Source organism: Telmatherina bonti (genome assembly GCF_933228915.1).
Source record: "Telmatherina bonti genome assembly, chromosome: 13".
In the NCBI taxonomy this organism is placed as follows: Eukaryota; Metazoa; Chordata; class Actinopteri; order Atheriniformes; family Telmatherinidae; genus Telmatherina; species Telmatherina bonti.
This window is the reverse complement of record NC_136611.1, coordinates 35947080-35970181: the sequence shown is the minus strand read 5'-3', so window position 1 is coordinate 35970181 and position 23102 is coordinate 35947080. Positions and strand designations below refer to the sequence as shown.

Below are 23102 nucleotides of genomic sequence, written 5' to 3'. Positions count from 1 at the left end.
TTGGAAATATGCCCATGTGACTCCTTTGTACAAAGGTGGTGACAGATAATATTGTGATGATTTATTTATTGTATCAAAACTAATTGACACAGTGGATCATAAAATTCTACTGAATAGATAGCACAATACAGGCGGTCCTTGGGTTACGTGGTTCTCGACTTACGTATTTTTTTACTTGACAACGCTGATTAAATAAATGTAAATTAAAAAAACCCAATGATTCAAAGATATAAGGTTCCAAATAAGCTCTTACGATGTCTGACACAGCAGCTGAGACGACACCTCAGTGCATACATATTTATTTTCCTTTAATTGAAATGTATATTTTTATTGCCTGTACTGTTTTTCCATGATGATGGATAATATGTGTATTTAGATAGTTATTTAATGATCAAAGGGGCATTTAGAGGGTATTTAAGAATAAAGATCCGACTTTGAGGAACAGAACTCATTTGTAAACCGAAACCACCTGTACTGGTTTACATACCTGCAATTAGTTCTTTGACTACTTATCACCTACATGTCAAAGTGTAAAGTCTGGCAATTTCGATGCTGGCATCCTACCAGGTGTGCCTCGGGGACCTGTACTGAGTCCTGTCCTTTTCACCATTTATATGAACCATATTCTCTCTTCTCTTATCGTCATGCCCACTTGTATGCAGATGACACTATCTTGTATTGTACTGCTGACTCAATACAGTTAGCCACAGAGAAACTTTCTTTTAATATTCTTCAGGAGTCTCTTATCAGCTGAAAACTGGCTTTAAATAATAAAAAAAAAAGGCTACATTAGCTATTTTACTGATTCAGAAACGTGGTTAGCAGCAAGAAATCACATCTACCAGTCACTAAATATAAATCTTGGCCTCTGGCTAGATGAGAAATTAACCGTACCATGTCAATGCTTTTTGTTTTCCCTTTCCAACAGAAGGTTGGCTTCCTGTATCGGAACAAATCATACTTACCGCTAACTAGCAGAAAGAAAATAGCTGAATCTGTCTTTTTTATCAGTTCATCGACATCATCTATAGACCTGCAACAGCCCTTAAACCTCTGGACTCTCATCACTTAGCAATTACATTTATTATTGGGGATGGCTATGACATCAACCACTGTATCTTATATCAAAAGGTTGCCTGGTCCTTTGTCAGTAATAGACCCAAGAAAAACTAATCTTTTCATTTGCAAGGCTCTTACTGGAAAACTGCCCCCATACATTTCGACACTAGAGAGGCGCTCTGGATTTTGTCCTACTTCTTCCAGCAGCTTAATTACGTTTAAAGTCAGTTTGTTACCTTAGAGTTTGGCCTTTTCTTTTAATGCTCCAGAAACATGGTACTCTTCAGCAAACTTTGGGACTGGAGATCATCCCATCTTTTATGGATTTTAAGCATCTAGTGTCTGGTTTTTTATATTAGTCATGTAACTGTTTTTATAGTATTTATACTACCATGTTATTGATTCTAAACTTTTAATTATATTTCATTCATGTAAAGTTATGTTGTTTTGTTTTTTGGTAAATTATAATTGTTCTGAGTTTATTTTTTTTTTAAAGTTTATGACTGTGTTGTTGCAAACTGGTCGTCCCCGTGAATGAGGGAAACCTCAGCGAGAAGGGAGTTAAAATAAAGGTTAATAATCTGAATCTCTCCTCATCATGTTGAGAAGACATGTTTGAGTGAAACAGACTTTACAGTGTTGAAGATTTTCATATAATTTCGTAAATCATTGTTTACACACGAGCAGAGTCAGAAAGGATGAGCTTGTTTATTAGCCCTCATTAATCATCATCATCATCATGTTGATCTTACTCGGCCACCGACAGTCACGTGGCTCGGGTTCATAGACAACTCTGTCAATAGAATCTAATAGAAAATCTGCAGGTTACAGTTAGGACATCTGTCCGTTAGAAAAACAGAAACAATGGAACCAGAAGCCCCTCCCGCCCATTGGGAAGCTCGATGCCGAAGTGGACCAGCGTGGTCTTATCTGAGTCTGGGAAATCCAGGTGGGGCCGTGATGGTGCTAACAGTCTACAGCAGATCTGGAATCAGAACCGGTGACCGGGCCAAGTCCACTCCAACAGTTTTAATAATTCACTACAGCGCTCCTTGCCTCAGAACTGCCACAAAGCCCAGGAGCAGGACTCAAACACGCCACACATCTGGTCCTGTTACAGACCCTGGCAGCTGCTAAATGCGGCAGCGCCCAGATAGACGAGGTGAAGACAGTCAGCCTAGCAGTCTTGAGATTATTACACACTCAGCTTGTCGTTGCAAATTGGTTAAACAAAACATGTAAATTAAACCATATAATTTTAACAGTACAAAGAAAAACATTTTTAAATGGAGAGCACCCGCCAGAGTGGAAATTTACAAAAACCAGAGTATCTCAACAAACTGAATAGTCATAAAATTTAAATAGACCCCTGAACAGGAGAACATTTCGTCATGTTTCATCATCAGACGTACAGAAAGCAGAACCACTGACTCAATATTTAATTCAACAGGCAGATCACCCTTAACAAGACAAACCTCTCTGTGGTCCGACACACATTTTGCTAGCATACGAAGTTTAGATAACATACACAAGCAAACATATTACACTGCTTGGGCTGGAAATACACCCAACGGAAATGTGTCTATTTACAGAAAAATGAAGATATCTGACAAATCTCAGCAAGCTAGCATCTTTTGACCTTAACACACACACACACGCACACACCGTACAGGTAACAAATACAAAGTTAACATGCATGCCAACAAACAAAGATGGAATCATACAAAAATGCAAATGAAGGTATTAGAATTTATAAAAGATGCTATTGATAACCACAGGGCTTAAGGAACAAAAAAAACAAGAGAAAGTCTTTAAATTTAACAAAGGTACATTAAATAAGCTAATCAGTAGATCCAAAGCTCTGCTGGGCTCTTGAGAGGAAAACAAAAAATACAATTACATTTTGCAAGTAAGTTATAGCAACAACTTCATATCTGAGAAGAAAAATCCAGCTGAAAAATAACATGCAGCTAACACATAAGATACAGCTAACTGGGTGAACAAACTTTAATCCCTACAAAGCAGTATGTTTCCTGTTAGCTGACACACAACCACATGCTAACTTGGCAACAACATGTTGAGCCCCACTGAGCTAGTTATGGTAGAGTTAATTGTTACCGTTAGCTAACACACAACTACCAGCTAACTTGAATAAACATTGAGCCCCAGTGAGCTAGATATGGCGGAGCTAATGTTTTCTGTTAGCTACTAAAATTACAATTAAAGTTGGATTCACCAAAACAGACTTTTCATACGTTAGCCATGTGGTTAAAACAAACAGAAGGCTGTTATGCTAACGTAGTTTTTCGAGTAGAGGATAAAAATGGAATACGTTTTGATGGAAGTGCCATTATATAGATGCTAACAATATGAAGCCATTGTGACTTCTTTTCTCAAAGTTAGCCACCTTTCTATTTCTTAATCAAATACTTGGATATCTGTTTAATATCAAATTCACATTTTGGATGGCTAACACGGTTTTACTTTTGTGAGTCTTATAATCCAAAGTTGTTTCCCGTTAGCTGATGAAAAATTGCAAATGCTAACTCATTTTTCAATGCTAGCCCTGTGGTTTGAAAAGAAAAAAAAATATTACCATAAACCCTAAAAAGCCGTTTTTCCACACTTTCCTAGTAAATCTAAATGTATTATTTACCTGCTTTGTATAACAATGCTAACAATTGAAGGTTATCACAAGAGAAGTGTTTCTTGGAAGCATTTTGACTTTGCTAATTTTCTCTTTAACACAGAGTTGGCCATCTTGGTAATATGAAAGTCACACTTCAGTTTTGGGAGGCCAACATGAGCGTAGAACACAAAATTAACGTGATGAAAATGTGCAAACTTGTCTATTGCATGCTAATAGTTCAGGTGATGCAGAAAAGCATTAGTGCAAAGCCGAGCTAATGCGCTTTGTTTCTGTTAGGTGATCTGCTAAATCCCCTGATGCTAATGCATTGCTTGATGATACCTCAGTGTTGCAAACAGATAAAGGGCTAAAAACATAAGAATTTTGTCAGTGGCCAGCGAGTCAAAATAACCTATTAGTATACTTAACTGTGTAAATGATAATACTCAGATATTAATATATACTGGATTTTTAATACAAAGTTCTAACGTTTAAACTGACATAAATGTTTGGTTTTTCCACCTTTTACCGTGTGATACGTCATGAGTGTGGCATAATGACAACTTATGCCAACACACATTTAGCTTACAGCTAAAAACCACTTTATTTCCCACATATGTGACACCTGTTCACAAAAAAAAAAATACCAAGAAACAAATACCAATGTAATACTCAGAACGCTCAAATTCTCCATTAACATTCAGCCAACAAACAAACATTAATTTGGCCAACACACAGCTGAGGTAACACTTTTCTGCTTATGTGCTTGTTCAGCTAATACATTGCTAATAGAATCAATGTCATCTTAATTCAGCTCCGAACACTGCCCAACAACATCACAGCAAAATAAAAATACAAAACTGACAACTACAATTTCCTCTGTAGAAAGCAGTAAATCCCCACTTTTTGCAACAAAAGGTGGAGGTGGGGGAAGCAAGGTGTCGGCTTGAGGTTCTGACCACAGAGAGATCTGGCTTTAGACAATGCAATATAATTGTCATTTATTCATCTTGCATCTTAAAACCTAAAGAGATCACTATAGGGATACATGAATAAAAACTATGCATCATCAAACAAAAATACAATAAACGCGTCATTGCACCTCCAAGATGGCGACTAAACAGATAAAATTAGATTGAGAACGGACCCAGCGAGCACAGATTTAGTACAAAATAGTTTCGTCTCTGACGGTAAAACATCTTATTTCCATCCAACGCTATTAAAATATATCTATGCCAAAATAAAAAATAATAACTGAGAGTCAACACACAATCTTGACGCATGCTTTAAAACATTATCATAAACAAAAATAATATCTGATTTTCTTACTCAAGACTGCTAAGCCTTTTACCGTTTTCTTATCGGAAAATAAAACTAGACAAAATATAGATTATACTGGATTTGTTTTGTTCAAAGCCACACAGATACATCTTTAAGTTCAAGTTTGATAAAAAAAAAGAAAAAAAAGAAAGAAAAACCAGGTCAACGCTGTGGAGAGACCAGAGGCTAGTCCAAAAAAATCTGCCTGACAAAATGTCAACTTTATAAGGTTAAAAAACAGAAAGAAAAGAGTTCATGATTTCAGTTAATCCTTAGTTTTCTCTACAAAAAGGAAGGAGGAAGCGGCAGAGCATTGCTTGGAAACCCCGATTTGGCTGCTGGAGACGACCATCTGAAGCCTTGAGCCGGTGAGGGAAGAGCCTCTAGTGATCCTGAAGAAACAGGAATTGACATCATTGTTGGGTGTGTTTAACCAGCAGCCGGTTGAGTCCAGGTGAAAATGGAGCTTCCTGTCTCACCTGTATCTGAGCAGGGTTCCACAGGTAGGGCTGCTGTCTGTAGTATTCTGCTAATGCTGCAGTGTAGTCTGGCACCGAACTCTGCTGGGAAGACTGACCTGCAAAAATAAAAGTCGTCACGTCAACAAAAACATCCAAAAAGGGAGGAATCACCCCAGCAACCAGTTCCTCGGTGCCTGTTTAGTCACTTTAGCTCCGATTCCACCCACCGCTCCAGCATACGTCCCTTACCTGGTAGGTGGAACAGCCGGATAGCGATGGCTGCATCAACTGTGTAGTGCGGGGACGGACAACTCTAGTCCCAGAGGAACACAGGTTTTACACGTTTCCTTGCTTCAACACACTTCAGTGAAGTGGTTCAACAGCTTGTTAAGTTCTTCAGGTGTGCTGCAGCAGGAGGCATCCAAAGCTGAGACAGCTGGAGGACTTGGGGTATAAAATGTCTTAGTGGCACAACGTCTTCCTGGTTTTCATGGAATTCTCAAGTAGTGGCCCGGAATCGAAAGAGAAGAACGACAGTGGACATCCAGCAGGGTGTCTTCTGGTTTGCAACAACATAAATCCAGTGTATATTTAAACATGATGTTCCTGATTTGTTCTGATTGTCACATAGGAAGTCGGAATTCTTTCCACCAATCAGAGGACTGCAGTGTATCCAGCTCCAGCCTTTAGGGTCATATCAGTAAGACTGGAACCCCAACAGCAGGGTCCAGACCAACAGTTCAGCTGGATCTGACAGACAGAAAACAGGGTTTTAGACCTGACAGATGCATCTGAACCATCAGCTGATCCATCTACAGTTGCCTCATCAAAAATGGTCTCCATGGAAACATGGCTGTCAAGAAGCCAGAAAGACTGAGGTCACATGACCAAAGAACTGGACTAAAGATCAGTGGAAACTGGTCTGACATAGGGACGTTGGCTCTCCAGAAACCGAACCTCAATGGGTCTGATGGATCCTCTGCAGATCCTGGACCTCAACAGGTCTCATGATGGTGGAGATAATGACTCTCTGATCCCTAGAATTGGACCCAGTGGTTCTGATTCAGATAATAGATATATAATGAACATGTTTCAGTTGATCTCCGTAGCTGCTTCCTGTAGTCATGGAGATACAGTAAGAACTGGATCAGGATGTTTTACATACTGAACTGAACATTTGTTAATGCGAGTAGTGTTAAAAATGGATGTATGGATGTAGGAGGAATGGAGTTACAGGTCTGTCTGGTTTTAGTTGCGTTGGTGAGATTCAGTCTGACTTTGAAGTTTTTGTCTCCATCAGAAAAACGCTGGACGTAGAAACCATGAAAGTGGATCTGGGGAATACTCAGCCAACGTACTCTGTTTCTTGTAGTAGTCCTCCCAGGCCTTACTGTAGTCCGTCATCAAGCTCTGGGGCTGGTTCTGCTGACCTGAACACACATGAACACACTCATGAACAGCTGCTTCGCAAGCTGAACGTCTGCAACAAGAAGTCATGTTTCTGCTGATTCCTGGCGTTTAAAAGCAGAAGTTCTTCCCTGCAGAGAGCTGAGGAGGGTTGAACATGGCTGCTGGTGAGAGTGCGGACTTGCCTAGCTTCTTATAGTACTGCTCCCATGCTTTAGAGTAGTCCATCTGGCCTGTCTGAGCCATACTGTGACCTGCAAACACAGACAGTTTTAACTGCAGTGTGTTTCTGAGCAGCCATGATTAAGCCGTTCTGGCTTTTTACAGTTTACAGCTAAAAACCTGCCTCAACGTCAGGAGGAGACATCTGACGTTTCTACCTGACGGTGGCACTTCCAGGTCCGTAGGAGGGAAGAACCAACATGAAGACATGTTCCTCCACCTGTCTACCAGGTCAAAACCCAAGCAGGTTCTCACAGTGATCCTGAGATCGCCATCACTGCAGATTTACACACATCCTGACACGACATGAGTCCGGATTGTTCCCTCTACAAAGGCAGCTGGACAATACGACCTAAATACCAGATTTCTTTAAAGATTTTTTTTTTTCCCCCAAAGAAACGAACTAAACTTATTAAAATCATTAGACTTAAGGCTATTGCATGTAAATGTGCCTCCCATTATATATTTATATGTGTGTATTTGTATGTATAGAGCATGTGGAGCTCCTCTAGGCTCCATGTTGGCCTCTCTGTTTAAATGGATATAATGTTGCTCAACCTGGACCTGAACCCAACCTGACCCTACAATCCAGGTCATAGACTGCCTCCTACAGGCTTGTACAGTAATCAAGAGGCTTTATCTCTTCTTACCTTAATGCTGCACAACTGACCAGGGACAGGGTAAATCTGGATTCATTAGATCACATGACTTTTCATTGCTCCAGACTCCAGCCTTTATGATCCCTGGCAAACTGAAGCCTTTTTCTCTAGTTCTCCTTAATTATCAATGGTTTTCTTCGGGCTTCACAGACGTTCAGTCCCTTTAGACAATGGAAATTGTCTATCGTTTCATATAAGGCTTGTTTTACGTTTGCAATAAAGTGTTTCACTGCAGTATTTTACGTCAAGATGCATTTTACGGCATGCACGCTGCATTATAAAAACAAACATGGAGACAGATGGTAGCAGACGTGTTTCAGAGCTGGATCATTCACTAAATGATGACCAGCCAACAAAACCTTGTAGACAGGTCCACAAAGCACATGTAGACTGGTTGGGCAAACTCCCATGCCCCCTCCAGGACCCCCAAAGAGGGTATAGAGCTGGGCCACTGTTTCCAGACCAGGACGAAAACCACACTGCTCCTCTTCAATCCGAGATTCAACTATCCGGCGGACCCTCCTCTCCAGGAGCCATGAATAGACCTTACCAAGGAGGCTGAGAAATGTGATTCCCCTGTAATTGGAACACATCCTCCGGTCCCCCTTCTTAAAAAGGGGGACCACCACCCCAGTCTGCCAATACTGCCCCCAATGTCCACGCGATGCTGCAGACGCATGTGAGCCAGGACAGTCCCACAGCATCCAGAGCCTTAAGGAACTCCGGGCGGATCTCATCCACCCCCGGGGCCTTGCCACCAAGGAGCTTTTTAACCACCTCAGCGACTTCAGCCCCAGAGATAGGAGAGTCCACCCCTGAGTCCCCCAGCTCTGCTCCCTCATCGGAAGACGTGTTGGTAGGATTGAGGAGGTCTTCGAAGTATTCCCGCCACCGACCCACAACGTCCCGAGTTGAGGTCAGCAGCTCCCCGCCTCCACTGTACACAGTGTTGATGGAGCACTGCTTCCCCCACCTGAGCCGCCGGATGGTGGACCAGAATCGCCTCGAAGCCTTCCAGAAGTCTTTCTCCATGGCCTCGCCAAACTCCTCCCATGGCCGAGTTTTTTCCTTGGCGACAGCCGACGCCACATGCCGCTTAGCCTGTCGGTACCCATCAGCTGCCTCCAGAGTCCCACAGGCCAAGAAGGCCCGATAGGACTCCTTCTTCAGCTTGACGGCATCCCTCACTGCTGGTGTCCACCAACGAATTCTGGGATTACCGCCACAACAGGCACCAACGACCCTACGGCCACAGCTCCGGCTGGCCGCCTCAGCAATAGAGGCCCATTCGGACTCAATGTCCCCCGCCTCACTCGGGACATGTTCGAAGCTCTGCTGAAGGTGGGAGTTGAAGCTCGCTCTGACGGGGGACTCAGCCAGACGTTCCCAGCAGACCCTGACAACACGTTTGGGCCTGCCAGATCTGACCGGCTTCCTCCCCCACCATCTGAGCCAACTCACCACCAGGTGGTGATCAGTTGAAGCTCCGCCCCCCTCTTCACCCGAGTGTCCAAGGCACGTGGCCGCAGGTCCGACGACACGACTACAAAATCGATCATCGAACTGCGGCCCAGGGAATCCTGATGCCAGGTGTACATATGGACACTCTTATGCTGGAACATGGTGTTCGTTATAGACAATCCATGACGAGCACAGAAGTCCAACAACAAAACACCATTTGGATACCACGCCTCCCAATCACTCCCCTCCAGCTCTCACTGTCATTGCCCACGTGCGCATTGAAGTCCCCCAGCAAAACTATGGAGTCCCCAGAAGGAGCACCCTCCAGCACTCCCTCCAAGGACTCCAGAAAGGGTGGGTACTCTGAACTGCTGTTCGGTGCATAAGAACAGACAATAGTCAGGACCCGTCCCCCCACTCGGAGGTGGAGGGAAAATCCACCGAGGTAAACCCCAACGTGCAGGCACCAAGCTGGGGGCTGATGAGAATGCCCACACCTGCTCGGCGCCTCTCACCATGAGCAACTCCAGAGTGGAAGAAAGTCCAGCCCCTCTCGAGGGTACTGGTTCCAGAGCCCAAGCCATGCGTCGAGGTGAGTCCAACTATATCTAGTCGGAACCGCTCAACCTCGCGCACAAGCTCAGGCTCGTTCCCCACCAGAGAGGTGACGTTCCACGTCCCTAGAGCCAGTCGGACCGCCATGGTCTCCACCTCTTGCAGCCCCAGCTCACATTGCACCCAACCCCTAAAGCTCCTCCTGCAGATGGTGAGCCCACGGGAGGTGGGGCCCATGTAACCCTTTCGGGCTGAGCCCGACCGGGCCCCATGGGCGAAGGCCCAGGGGGCTCGCTCTCGTTCCCCGCCCCCGGACCTGGCTTAAGAGGGGGGCCCCAGTGACCCGCGTCCGGGCAAGGGAACATTTCTGCCCGTGGTCGTTGTCATAATAGGGGTCTTTGACTCTGACACAAATAGAGTCAATGGGCAAAAGTCACAGAAGCAGCATCAAGTGGAGGCGAAAGCTCATAATGAACTCCAGACGCAAACGATGCAACAGCGAGTTACATTGTGTTGTTTGGGTCTTCCCTTAATTTTTTTTGAGCAGTGTATGTCGTTATAGTGATGTAAAATGAGCTATATCAGGATATGAGATTTTGGTCATATCGCCCAGCCCTATCTTCTTGAGTGTTTTCTTTTCTTGATGCAGATGATCCGACCCTTCTTAAACAAACCAACACTGTTTCCATGACCAGGAGATGTGTCTTTGTACATGATGTTGTTGAACAGAAGCAGAAAGCAGCATTGAGCATCATTCCCCCACATGTTCTTACAAATCTTCTTAAATTTGTTCTCAAGTTGTCCTTCAAAAGTCTTTTACAAAACCCCTCCGTAAGATTCATAAATGGGTTTGTAGACCACTAAATTGTACCTTTCTCCTTAAATCCGTGAATACCAATCTCTCTTAACTTGAAAGCACCGACCAGCTCACTCTACTTTGCAAACAGCCAGAAAATGCCCATAAAAAGTCATGAGACATGGGGCATCAAACAGATGCAGCCATCGGTGAAACTAACAAGGAGAAATAACAAGCATAACGAGAAAAAAGCAAATGAGAACAAAAACTAATAACGTTGTGCGGCAGAGCTTGATTCTCCTAATTTTAAAGTGTTAGTTACAAATAACCAGACGATGAGCTTCAAATAGTATAAAATTGGCCTTATGTTCAAACTACTCATTAATGTCTCCTCAACTTGAAAGCCGCCTGCAGTCTGGTGCCATGAGGTGCCCATCCTTTCAGTGTTGTGGCCAGAGGTGCATAAAGTAGACGTAGAAAGTAGAATCCTGTCTGGCAGCTCTTTCCAACCAGTCACTAAACCAGGTGAATGTAATCAGCTCAGCTCCACTGCCGGTAGACCAGCCTGTTAGTGAAAACACCTGTTCTAAATGCATCACTAGATCCAAAAACATGGCAGGACTTCTACTTTATGCACCTTTGGTCGTGGCTAAAAGGAAAGTTGTTGGCCGCAACATAAATTATCATTACATGGCTCACTGTACTTCCTACAGTTGGTAAAATAAATTTAAGGATGAAACAAATGGATGAAAAACAGTCAAATTTCTAACATTTGGATGCAAATTACCCAATGTAATTACATTGCTGTAACTATTATATTTCAATGAACTGAACAGCAGAAAACGTCACAAACGTTGATTTTGTTTGAATGTGTTGGCACCAAGATATTCCTTAAGAGGGCCGAGAGTTTGTAAGATTTGTTTTCAACCGAAGAATAAATCCAAGATACGATGATTTTGGTGAATGCCGCAATTTTTGTAAAACGTTTGAGTAGCGTTTAAGAATAAATTTGTATGTACTGTTGGCGAATCAGTCCCATTGTTTTTAACCTCAGACACACAGATTCTCATCACATACACGACTTTAACAAGTTATTTTTAAATCACCTGAGCTTCTGATTTACTCATGCATGCGTGCACGTGAATGTGTGCATGTGTGTTACCAGGGTCCTGTTGTCCAGGGTTCTGCCAGCTGGTCTGGTAGGTGTTTCCCCAAACGCCAGTCAGGAAGGTCTGACCACTGCCACAGCTGCAGAGAACACACCTGGTTACCATCATTTGCCTCCCTACATACCAACTGACCCACCCACCCATCCATCTGAACTGTTCCCATGATGCACTGCAGCTGTTTATAAACAGGCTACAGGTGCGTGCTGCAGTGAGAGACTTACTTCTGGTGGGCTGCAGGACCCTGTGTGAAGGGACTGAAGCCAAAACCTCCATTACTGATAATCCCTGAACCCTGCAGAGAGAGAAACTCAGCATGAGGACAAGTTTGTCCAACCTTCTGCATTAAACTGACTTCATCCATCTCAGGAGGCGGTTTTGGTCCAAGTACCCCTATCTTGTCATCAATGAGCTGGCGGGCCACATCCATCTGCTGGGCGGTGCCTCTGATGGTGAAGACCCGGGTGTTGGGGTCTGTAGAGGGGGGCGGGTTCCTCTGCAGCTCCACATGAGCTCCAGACTGCTGGTTAATACTCTTGATGGTCTCTCCACCTGCACACACAGCATCATTAGCCCATCAGATCCTGTTCTGGTGCCAGTTTCTGTCGTAACTGCTGAAGTTTCTGCTGCTTCAACACAGAATGACAAAAACTAGACAAACTGCAGGAAGAGAAAACAAAGGAAACCCACAGCAAGGTGAGATGTTCTCCACCTAAAATGTGGAAATACTCAGGATTTGTTACAGATAAATTGCAGCAGAAACGTGGGAATATTTTACTGCAAGAACAAGAAAAAACTGATTTTTCGTCAGGTCCATCCATCCTCCAGAAGCAGGTCTGCAGCGGGGAGGGGTCACTGCGGGGGGCGATGTCTGCTTTATGTCCCATGAACCCGGTTGTTACCTCCACCAAGGAGGTCATGTTTTTCCAGCCGTCTTTGTGCTCAAGATAACTCAAAAGGTTACGGAGGGATTTTTATAAACATTTCCAGAGTTGTTGCAAATGTAAAAATGAAGAAGTGATTAAATTCTGGTGGTGATCCGGATCACCGTTTGGATCCAGGAATGTTTTAAAAGGATTCTTTAACATCGTGCTTGGTGGAGGTTTCCGCTCTCCGAGTTTCTAGTTTCATATTTAACGACCAACTTCGTCCGCAGCGGGGCGGGTCGTGCACGCAGCTGGATCCGAGTGTTTTAACGCCAAAAATGTCGGTAATTTCTCACCACCTCGATCAGCTGTTTTATCAAAACAATCCGTTTTACCTGCAATAGTAAAAACGTGGAAGCAGCAGCTCCGCTTCATGCTTTCTCCGTGTTAACCACGCCCACCTCAAATGTCCGACCAATCACACGAAACTTCTCGGAGCCCCGCAAGAAAAAGTTTCTGCAGTCCGGTGTGTCTTCAAACGCGTCCGCGAGAACAAAATGACGTCATTTTCTTCTCGGAGCCTCGAGAACAAGAAGGACGTTCTCGCTTCTCGTGGAGGATGGAACAGGCTTGACTGTGGACATGGGCCGCAGGAGACACCTGGTGCGGGCGACACCTGGAGATGTTTCCTGACTCGGAATCGTTTGTATTCATCCTCGGGTTTTTATTTTCAAGTTTTTATAGGTTGTGTACACAAAGTGTGTGGGTGTGTACATCTATGAGTGTGTCTACATGTGTGTCTGAGCGGGGAGTGGAACCTGGTGGTACCGGGTCCTGTAGCTGCATGCATCGGTTCATGTGTGTAAAAAAGTTATTGAAGTTATGTGAAAATATTTTCCTTCTCGTGTTTCTTGAAGACAAAGCTTTAATGCCACTAAATCAACAATAAAAGTGCATTTAGTCAACAAAATATTATTTTACAACAACTTTCAAATTCATACACAGCAACAGTGCCAGCAACATGCGCAACAAAATGCAACACAACTTGTGACCCGTTCACCGCAACATGGCAGGTATCATGTGAAACTAGAAAAAGCTGCTCTTTCAGGCGATACCAAACATCACCTTATCTGGGCCGACCACCTCACGTTAGTATCAAAACAAACACAAAGCCAAACTCTACAGTTGACATCCGATTACTTACATATCAAACAATATTTCACCAAATCCCAAAACTATTCTTCCCAAAAGCGATATATTTACCTTCCTTACCATTCCTGGTCATTCTCAGTCTATCCAAATTATTCTTCAACCAAAATTAGCAATTCAGTAGCAGTCATACTGTGTCATGCGCCAGCTTTTCATATGTTGCCATTTAAGGCCATCTTGTTGAGTTGTTGTGGGTCTTCAGTGTAAATAAAGTTTGTTGACATTATACATCGCATGACCTTTCGGACAATATCTTACACTTGAACAAGCCTTCATTCACCAAGTACATATCTTTGAACATTATTGCAAGAGCATCAGAACAACAGAAGATCTTTGACACATGGATGCAAACAGCACAGATATAGGATGGAAATTATTTCATGACTGATTTAGAAACTTTACTCTGTTACAATGAAGGCTAAAAGTCATGCACGTGTAAGAAACCTCAACAAACTAAACACACCATCGTAGAATCATATAGAGATAGTTTATTCACGTTCTGAAGTTAGCAGCGATTCTAATGCTAAGTGAGTCTGAATTTGTACTTATTGCCAGGCCTGCCGCAGTAAGCAATAAGTCCTTTAATCGCACGGTGAGAAAAAATGTATGCAATAAGTTTGCCAGACGGAGTAACTTTTAATCGGCTTTCTGCTTTGTTGTAAGACAGTATTAACTGAACACTGTATTATAACAAGCTTCCATCTGCACTTAAAAGCAATCATCTGCAGTTTTCCCAGCTGGGAAAAAAGACCTTAACAACCAGCTTATCTCCATCTTCCCAACAGTCCACCATCACTGAGGTGTTTAACTGACGGATTAAATACCAACAGGACAGTGCAACATGGTGTGCACTCAGACAGCGGGGTTGGTAAAGCAACGCTGCCCTTTAATGTTGTTAAAAAGGCGACATTTTGAAAATTGTTGCAAAAATCTTGCAGCCAGTATGAATTGCCTAGATGAACATACATTTACAAACAGCAATTCCACAACTTTAAGTACGTTGATCTCTGAAACGGTGTAACTCGCATTATAATGGCATGATTGTTATTTTAGTTGAAAATGGTTTCAAAATGTCAACAATAATCGATTAGTGCAATATAATCGTTTATCCCAATAGTTTCTGAGACAATTAATCGCAGAGCAGAATTTATTACTGTGACAGGCCTACTAATTGCTTTTATACTGGGTTCAGTGGTAGAAACTGATGATATAGTAGCTAAAAGCCAGGGGCAAGTGGTGAACTCTATACGCAGTTTTCTGCTTAGTGGCAACTATGAAACCTTCATAAAATCTATGAGCTTTGAGCTACTCCTGTGCTGAATGCAGGCAACTGAATCATGGCATCATGATGAATTTCTAAACAAACATACAGGCAAGCATAAAATCTTAGGATTATTGCAGTTTGCTGACGCACATAAACATTCAGAGTCTTTCTGACACTGGACTTGTATTCTGTGAGGTCCTAGATATCCATATATTGAGACCCATGAATATGCAAATTAACCTGATAAATATTATGTATTTAATATGGGTAGGTCCGTTTATGCGTACTACATCTCTAAAAACCTTGGGGTTTAACAAGTTAAATGCATAAAGGACTGTTTCAACACGTAAAGAGCTTTGTAAATAAATCTGATTTGATTTGTCATTACCAACACATTTTTCTTGAAGATTTCAGGGAAAAGTTTAAAGATAATATGATGATTATGTTTGATATGTGCTGGATTTATTCATGGCTCTTTATAAATGAGACAATGGAGATCATTTTTTGTTTACTGGGTTAAATGGATGGAGCATGGAGTATAAAGTTGTATGAGGCGAGCCACTGAGCGACTACACAAAATACTTTAAAAAAAAGATGCATCAAAATCCTTACAATAGTTTAATTATTGAATCGTAGCACCTTGATTGAAATAGTATATTAAGGAACCTAAGATTGGACACCTGTACCGGCCCGTCTGGTTCCTGCAGTCAGGATGAAGTCTGGACTCCGACTGGACCACACTGAGACCGAATTCATTCCAGTGGGAACATCAGGGACAGATACAGCTCTTCACAATGATCCTGACACACATGATCATGTGAGGTTGGAGGTAAACATGTCTGTTTATGTTATTTTAGACAGTTAAAATGAAAACACGACGTTCCTCTTGATGTGGACGGAAACCCAGCGGCGATGTCCTCTGAATTCAGGCAAAAGCTCATTATGTGTGAGTCCGGACCAGCAGCAGAGCACCACTCTCACACAAACAGGCCATATGGTGTCTAAACAGACTACTTGACATTTCTTTTTTCCTACTTCTTTTATTTGGGGAGCTGCTGCTGCTCGACCCTCTTGACCTTCACGCACTCAGCCTGCTGAATGGTTAATGGCTTTTTAAGGGCTTTTTAGAAAGGGAATTGGGCTGCTGGAGCTCTGGTCCTCTAAGCGCTTCATGTTTGTTGTTCATGTTCGATGATTCAGCCTCTAATTGTTTGTTTTCTTCCAACTTTAAATGTTTCCGTGCAGGATCTGCTAAGAAAGAGGCTGAATAAGAAACTAGAACCCAGAAACGTGCACCTCTAATTAAATAAATATCTGGTTTATACTGATGATCTATATTCACACTGAAGGTCTTAATGCTCAAATCAGATTTTTTTTTCTTTTACCAAAAGCTATTTTAATGCATGGTTCTTATTATTGGACGTGACCTTCATCACACCGTACCGTGTGAACCGTACATGGCCCCGAAGTGACACACGTGCAGAGAAAAACACCCTGTCGCACAGTGTTAAAGTATTTACAGAAGATGAAATGGATGTTTCATGTGTGCACAGACAGGACTCACAGAACTATACCAAAATGATGAATGAAATGATCAGATCTTGCTGCATTCTGCTTCCACTTGTGCAGAATTATGACGTTTGTCTCACTTCTGTCATGTAAAATGCAGTATTTCTGTTCAGACTGAGGTGACATTAGATTGGAAATGTATCTATGTTGGACCACATACAAAACACAAAAACAGATTTATGCAGCTCAGACTGTTAAAAAATCCAACATGAAATCACACATACGTAAAACAACAGGAATTGAGCTGCAATGTGAACGTGGCCTAAAATTCAAACTGCTTTGGTGTTAATGTCACAAAATCTTCAAAACTTCTGGTAAGAGCTCATTGTTCAGATTTAACGTATAAGTATTCACATCCTGCATTAAGATTCAGACACATTATGTCAAATTCTTTGTCAAACCAGAAAGTTACAGTCACGCTACAACCATGTTAAAGCCACATTATAGTCATGTTACAACCACACTACAACCATGTAACAGCCACACAGGCAGTAGGCCTGGGTGATTACTCAGATTTTAATCTCAGTACGATCTGGGTTTCCAACGATGATAAAACTAAAAGGGTGTGATTATTTTCCTCTCTGCAGTTTCCTCTCCTGCTGTCTTCAGCTGCTAATCGAGCGTCTCTGGCGTTGCAGCGCTGTGCTGTAAACTCCTCCCACAGCCGCTTTGCTTTCATTCAGACACTGTTGCCAACTTGGAGACTTTCTCGCTAAATCTGGAGATTTTTTTTGTTAAAAGCAACAAATCTAGCAGCTTTTACTGGAGTTATTAGAACCTTTACAGGTGTTTTGGCGACTGACTTGAAGGCACATATTGTTCTGCAGTTACTGTAAGGAAGGAGCAGCGGGAGCCTCTCCCGTCCTAAAGCACTCCCAGGCGGCCGGTCTCAGTCGGCTCCGGCTGCAGGTCAATGTAGAATAACTGCAGTAGGTTGTGGAAGTTCACCTAAACATAGTTTATACCATTGTCAGTGACAAATGGCTGCATTATTTTCCTATACATAGTTTGGCCAGTTAAACACTGTAATATACCTCCGTTACGGGGCGTTACCATAGCAACGCGTTAACCAGCTGGTTCAGATCAGCCGTCTTTTAACAGGTGAATGAGAGAAACGCGCTGCAGCCTGACAGCGGTTGTTTGGTATAAAACGTACATCCAGGCCAACGTAAAATAGTTCCTATATAAGTGGTAAAAGCGGATTAAACAACTCAGAACCGTACATTAGACGGTTAAAATGCACGACACGGAGTCTAGAACACCACGACGCGCAGCGTTGTTTAGAATTACTGGACAATTGTGTTAAATAATCCAGATCTCAATTTTAGTTAAAAAAAAAAAAAAAAGTAACGTGATCATAATTTTTGTCATAATCGAGCAGCCCTACATTATAGCCATATCACAGCCACACTACAACCACATTATAGCCACACTACCACCACACTGCAACCATGTAACCGCCACATTATAGCCATGTTACAGCCACACTATGGCCATGTAACAGCAACTTTATAGCCATGTTACAGCCACACTATAGCCATGTAACAGCCACATTATAGCCATGTTACAGCCACACTATAGCCATGTAACGGCAACTTTATAGCCATGTTACAGCCACACTATAGCCATGTAACAGCCACATTATAGCCATGTTACAGCCACACTATAGCCATGTAACGGCAACTTTATAGCCATGTTACAGCCACACTATAGCCATGTAACAGCCACATTATAGCCATGTTACAGCCACACTATAGCCATGTAACGGCAACTTTATAGCCATGTTACAGCCACACTATAGCCATGTAACAGCCACATTATAGCCATGTTACAGCCACACTATAGCCATGTAACGGCAACTTTATAGCCATGTTACAGCCACACTATAGCCATGTAACAGCCACATTATAGCCATGTTACAGCCACACTATAGCCATGTAACGGCAACTTTATAGCCATGTTACAGCCAAACTATAGCCATGTAACAGCCACATTATAGCCATGTTACAGCCAAACTATAGCCATGTAACAGCCACATTATAGCCATGTTTCAGACACACTACAACCACGTAAAAGCCACATAATAGCCATGTTACAGCCACATTATAGCCATGTTACAGCCACATTATAGCCATGTTAAAGCCACTCTCAAGCCGTGTTACAGCCACACTATAGCCATGTAAAAGCCACATTATAGCCAAACTACAACCACGTAAAAGCCACATTATAGCCATGTTACAGATACACTATAACCACGTGACAGCCACATTATAGCCATGTTACAGCCACACTACAACCATGTAAGAGCCACATTATAGCCATGTTACAGCCATGGCTATAATGTGTAACAGCAACTTTATAGCCATGTTACACCCACACTATAGCCATGTAACAGCCACATTATAGCCATGTTACAGCCACACTATAGCCATGTAACAGCAACTTTATAGCCACATTACAGCCAAATTATAGCCATTAACAGACACATTATTGCCATGTTACATCCACATAATAGCCATGTTAAAGTTACACTCAAGCCATGTAACAGCCACATTATAGCCATGTTACAGCCACATTATAGCCATGTTACAGCCACACTATAGCCATGTAACAGCCACATTATAGCCATGTTATGGCCACACTACAACCACGTAACAGCCACATTATAGCCATGTCACAGACAAACTATAACCACGTAACAGCCACATTATAGCCATTTAACAGCCACACTATAGCCATATAACAGCCACATTATAGCCATGTAACAGCCACATTATGGCCATGTTACAGCCACACTACAACCACGTAACAGCCACATTATAGCCATGTTAAAGACACACTATAACCACGTTACAGCCACATTATAGCCATGTTACAGCCACACTCAAGCCATGTTACAGCCACACTATAGCCATGTTACAGCCACATTATGGCCATGTTAATGCCACACTACAACCACGTAACAGCCACATTATAGCCATGTTACAGACACACTATAACCATGTTACAGCCATACTATAACCACGTAACAGCAACTTTATAGCCATCTCACAGCCACACTATAGCCATGTAACAGCAACTTTAGAGCAATGGTACAGCCATACTATAGCCATGTAACAGCCACATTATAGCCATGTTACAGCCACACTATAGCCACGTAACAGCAACTTTATAGCCATCTTACAGCCACACTATAGCCATGTAACAGCAACTTCATAGCCATGGTACAGCCATACTATAGCCATGTAACAGCCACATTATAGCCATGTTACAGACACACTACAACCACATAACAGCTTCATTATAGCCATGTTACAGCCACACTACAACCACGTAACAGCCACATTATAGCCATGTTACAGCCACACTACAACCACGTAACAGCCACATTATAGCCATGTTACAGCCACACTATAACCATGTTACAGCCACACTATAACCACGTTACAGCCACATTATAGCCATGTTACAGCCACACTACAACCACGTAAGAGCCACATTATAGCCATGTTACAGCCACACTATAACCATGTAACAGCAACTTTACAGCCATGGTACAGCCATACTATAGCCATGTAACAGCCACAATATAGCCATGTTACAGCCACACTACAACCACATAACAGCCACACTATAGCCATGTTACAGCCACATTATAGCCATGTTACAGCCACACTACAACCACATAACAGCCACATTATAGCCATGTTACAGCCACATTATAGCCATGTTACAGCCACATTATAGCCATGTTGCAGCCACACTCAAGCCATGTTACAGCCACACTATAGCTATGTTACACCCACACTCAAGCCATGTAAAAGCAACTTTATAGCCATGTTACAGCCACACTATAGCCATGTAACTGCCACATTATAGCCATGTTACAGACACACTACAACCATGTAACAGCCACATTATAGCCATGTTACAGCCACATTATAGCCAAGTTACAGCCACATTATAGCCATGTTACAGCCACATTATAGCCATGTTACAGCAACACTCAAGCCATGTTGCAGCCACACTCAAGCCATGTTACAGCCACACTATAGCCATGTTAAAGCCACTCTCAAGCCATGTTACAGCCACACTATAGCCATGTAACAGCCAAATTATAGCCATGTAACAGCCACATTATAGCCATGTTACACCCACACTATAATCATGTAATAGCCACACTATAGCCATGTAACAGCAACTTTATAGCCACATTACAGCCAAATTATAGCCATGTAACAGCCACATTATAGCCATGTTACACCCACACTATAATCATGTAATAGCCACACTATAGCCATGTAACAGCAACTTTATAGCCACATTACAGCCAAATTATAGCCATGTAACAGCCACATTATAGCCATGTTACAGACACACTACAACCACGTGACAGCCACATAATAGCCATGTTACAGCCACACTATAGCCATGTAACGGCAACTTTATAGCCATGTTACAGCCAAACTATAGCCATGTAACAGCCACATTATAGCCATGTTTCAGACACACTACAACCACGTAAAAGCCACATAATAGCCATGTTACAGCCACATTATAGCCATGTTACAGCCACATTATAGCCATGTTAAAGCCACTCTCAAGCCGTGTTACAGCCACACTATAGCCATGTAACAGCCACATTATAGCCATGTAACAGCCACATTATAGCCATGTAACAGCCACATTATAGCCAAACTACAACCACGTAAAAGCCACATTATAGCCATGTTACAGATACACTATAACCATGTTACAGCCACACTACAACCATGTAAGAGCCACATTATAGCCATGTTACAGCCATGGCTATAATGTGTAACAGCAACTTTATAGCCATGTTACACCCACACTATAGCCATGTAACAGCCACATTATAGCCATGTTACACCCACATTATAGCCATGTTACAGCCACACTATAGCCATGTAACAGCAACTTTATAGGCACATTACAGCCAAATTATAGCCATGTAACAGCCACATTATAGCCATGTTACAGACACACTACAACCACGTAACAGCCACATAATAGCCATGTTACAGCCACATTATAGCCATGTTAAAGTTACACTCAAGCCATCTAACAGCAACTTTAGAGCCATGTAACACCCACACTATAGCCATGTAACAGCCACATTATAGCCATGTTACACCCACACTATAGTCATGTAATAGCCACACTATAGCCATGTAACAGCAACTTTATATCCACATTACAGCCAAATTATAGCCATGTAACAGCCACATTATAGCCATGTTACAGACACACTACAACCACGAGACAGCCACATAATAGCCATGTTACAGCCACATTATAGCCATGTTAAAGTTACACTCAAGCCATGTAACAGCAACTTTATAGCCATGTTACACCCACACTATAGCCATGTAACAGCCACATTATAGCCATGTTACACCCACACTATAGTCATGTAATATCCACACTATAGCCATGTAACAGCAACTTTATAGCCACATTACAGCCAAATTATAGCCATCTAACAGCCACATTATAGCCATGTTACAGACACACTACAACCACTTGACAGCCACATAATAGCCATGTTACAGCCACATTATAGCCATGTAATAGCCACATTATAGCCATGTTACAGCCACACTATAGCAATGTTACAGCCAAACTATAGACATGTAACAGCAACTTTATAGCCATGTTACAGCGACACTATAGCCATGTAACAGCCACAATGTAGCCATGTTACAGACACACTATAGGCATATAACAGCCACATTATAACCATGTCACAGCCAAACTATGGCCATGTAACAGCCAAACTATAGACATGTAACAGCAACTTTATAGCCATGTTACAGCCACACTACAACCACGTAACAGCCACATTATAGCCATGTTACAGACACACTATAACCACGTAACAGCCACATTATAGCCATGTTACAGCCACACTATAGCCATGTAACAGCCACATTATAGCCATGTAATAGCCACATTATAGCCATGTTACAGCCACACTATAGCAATGTTACAGCCAAACTATAGACATGTAACAGCAACTTTATAGCCATGTTACAGCGACACTATAGCCATGTAACAGCCACATTATAGCCATGTAACAGCCACATTATAGTCATGTAACAGCCACATTATAGCCATGTTACAGACACACTATAACCACGTAACAGCCACATTATAGCCATGTTACAGCCACACTATAGCCATGTAACAGCCACATTATAGCCATGTAACAGCCACATTATAGTCATGTAACAGCCACATTATAGTCATGTAACAGCCACACTATAGCCATGTTACAGCCACACTATAGCCATGTAACAGCCACATTATAGCCATGTAACAGCCACATTATAGCCATGTAACAGCCACATTATAGCCATGTAACAGCCACATTATAGTCATGTAACAGCCACATTATAGTCATGTAACAGCCACATTATAGTCATGTTACAGCCACAT

At 42.4% G+C, this 23102-nt stretch overlaps 1 protein-coding gene across 3 annotated transcripts in view; it reads right to left on the bottom strand.

Annotated features, from left to right (window-relative positions):
• Window positions 1–1754: 1754 nt before the first annotated feature.
• Window positions 1755–23102, bottom strand: part of LOC306764030 (far upstream element-binding protein 3-like) — a 35518-nt gene continuing 14170 nt past the window's right edge. For 2 of the 3 annotated variants that reach the window (XM_079251039.1, XM_079251040.1), the window contains exons 13-18: window positions 12127–12287; window positions 11960–12030; window positions 11732–11817; window positions 6828–6899; window positions 5488–5585; window positions 1755–5400 (exon numbers count right to left, since the gene is read on the bottom strand). In XM_079251039.1, the coding sequence (XP_079107165.1) occupies window positions 5392–5400; window positions 5488–5585; window positions 6828–6899; window positions 11732–11817; window positions 11960–12030; window positions 12127–12287 (497 nt within the window). In that variant the 3' untranslated portion in view covers window positions 1755–5391. Of the gene's footprint in view, window positions 5401–5487; window positions 5586–6827; window positions 6900–7061; window positions 7131–11731; window positions 11818–11959; window positions 12031–12126; window positions 12288–23102 lie in introns of all 3 variants that reach the window. The other variant, XM_079251038.1, reaches the window with a different exon arrangement.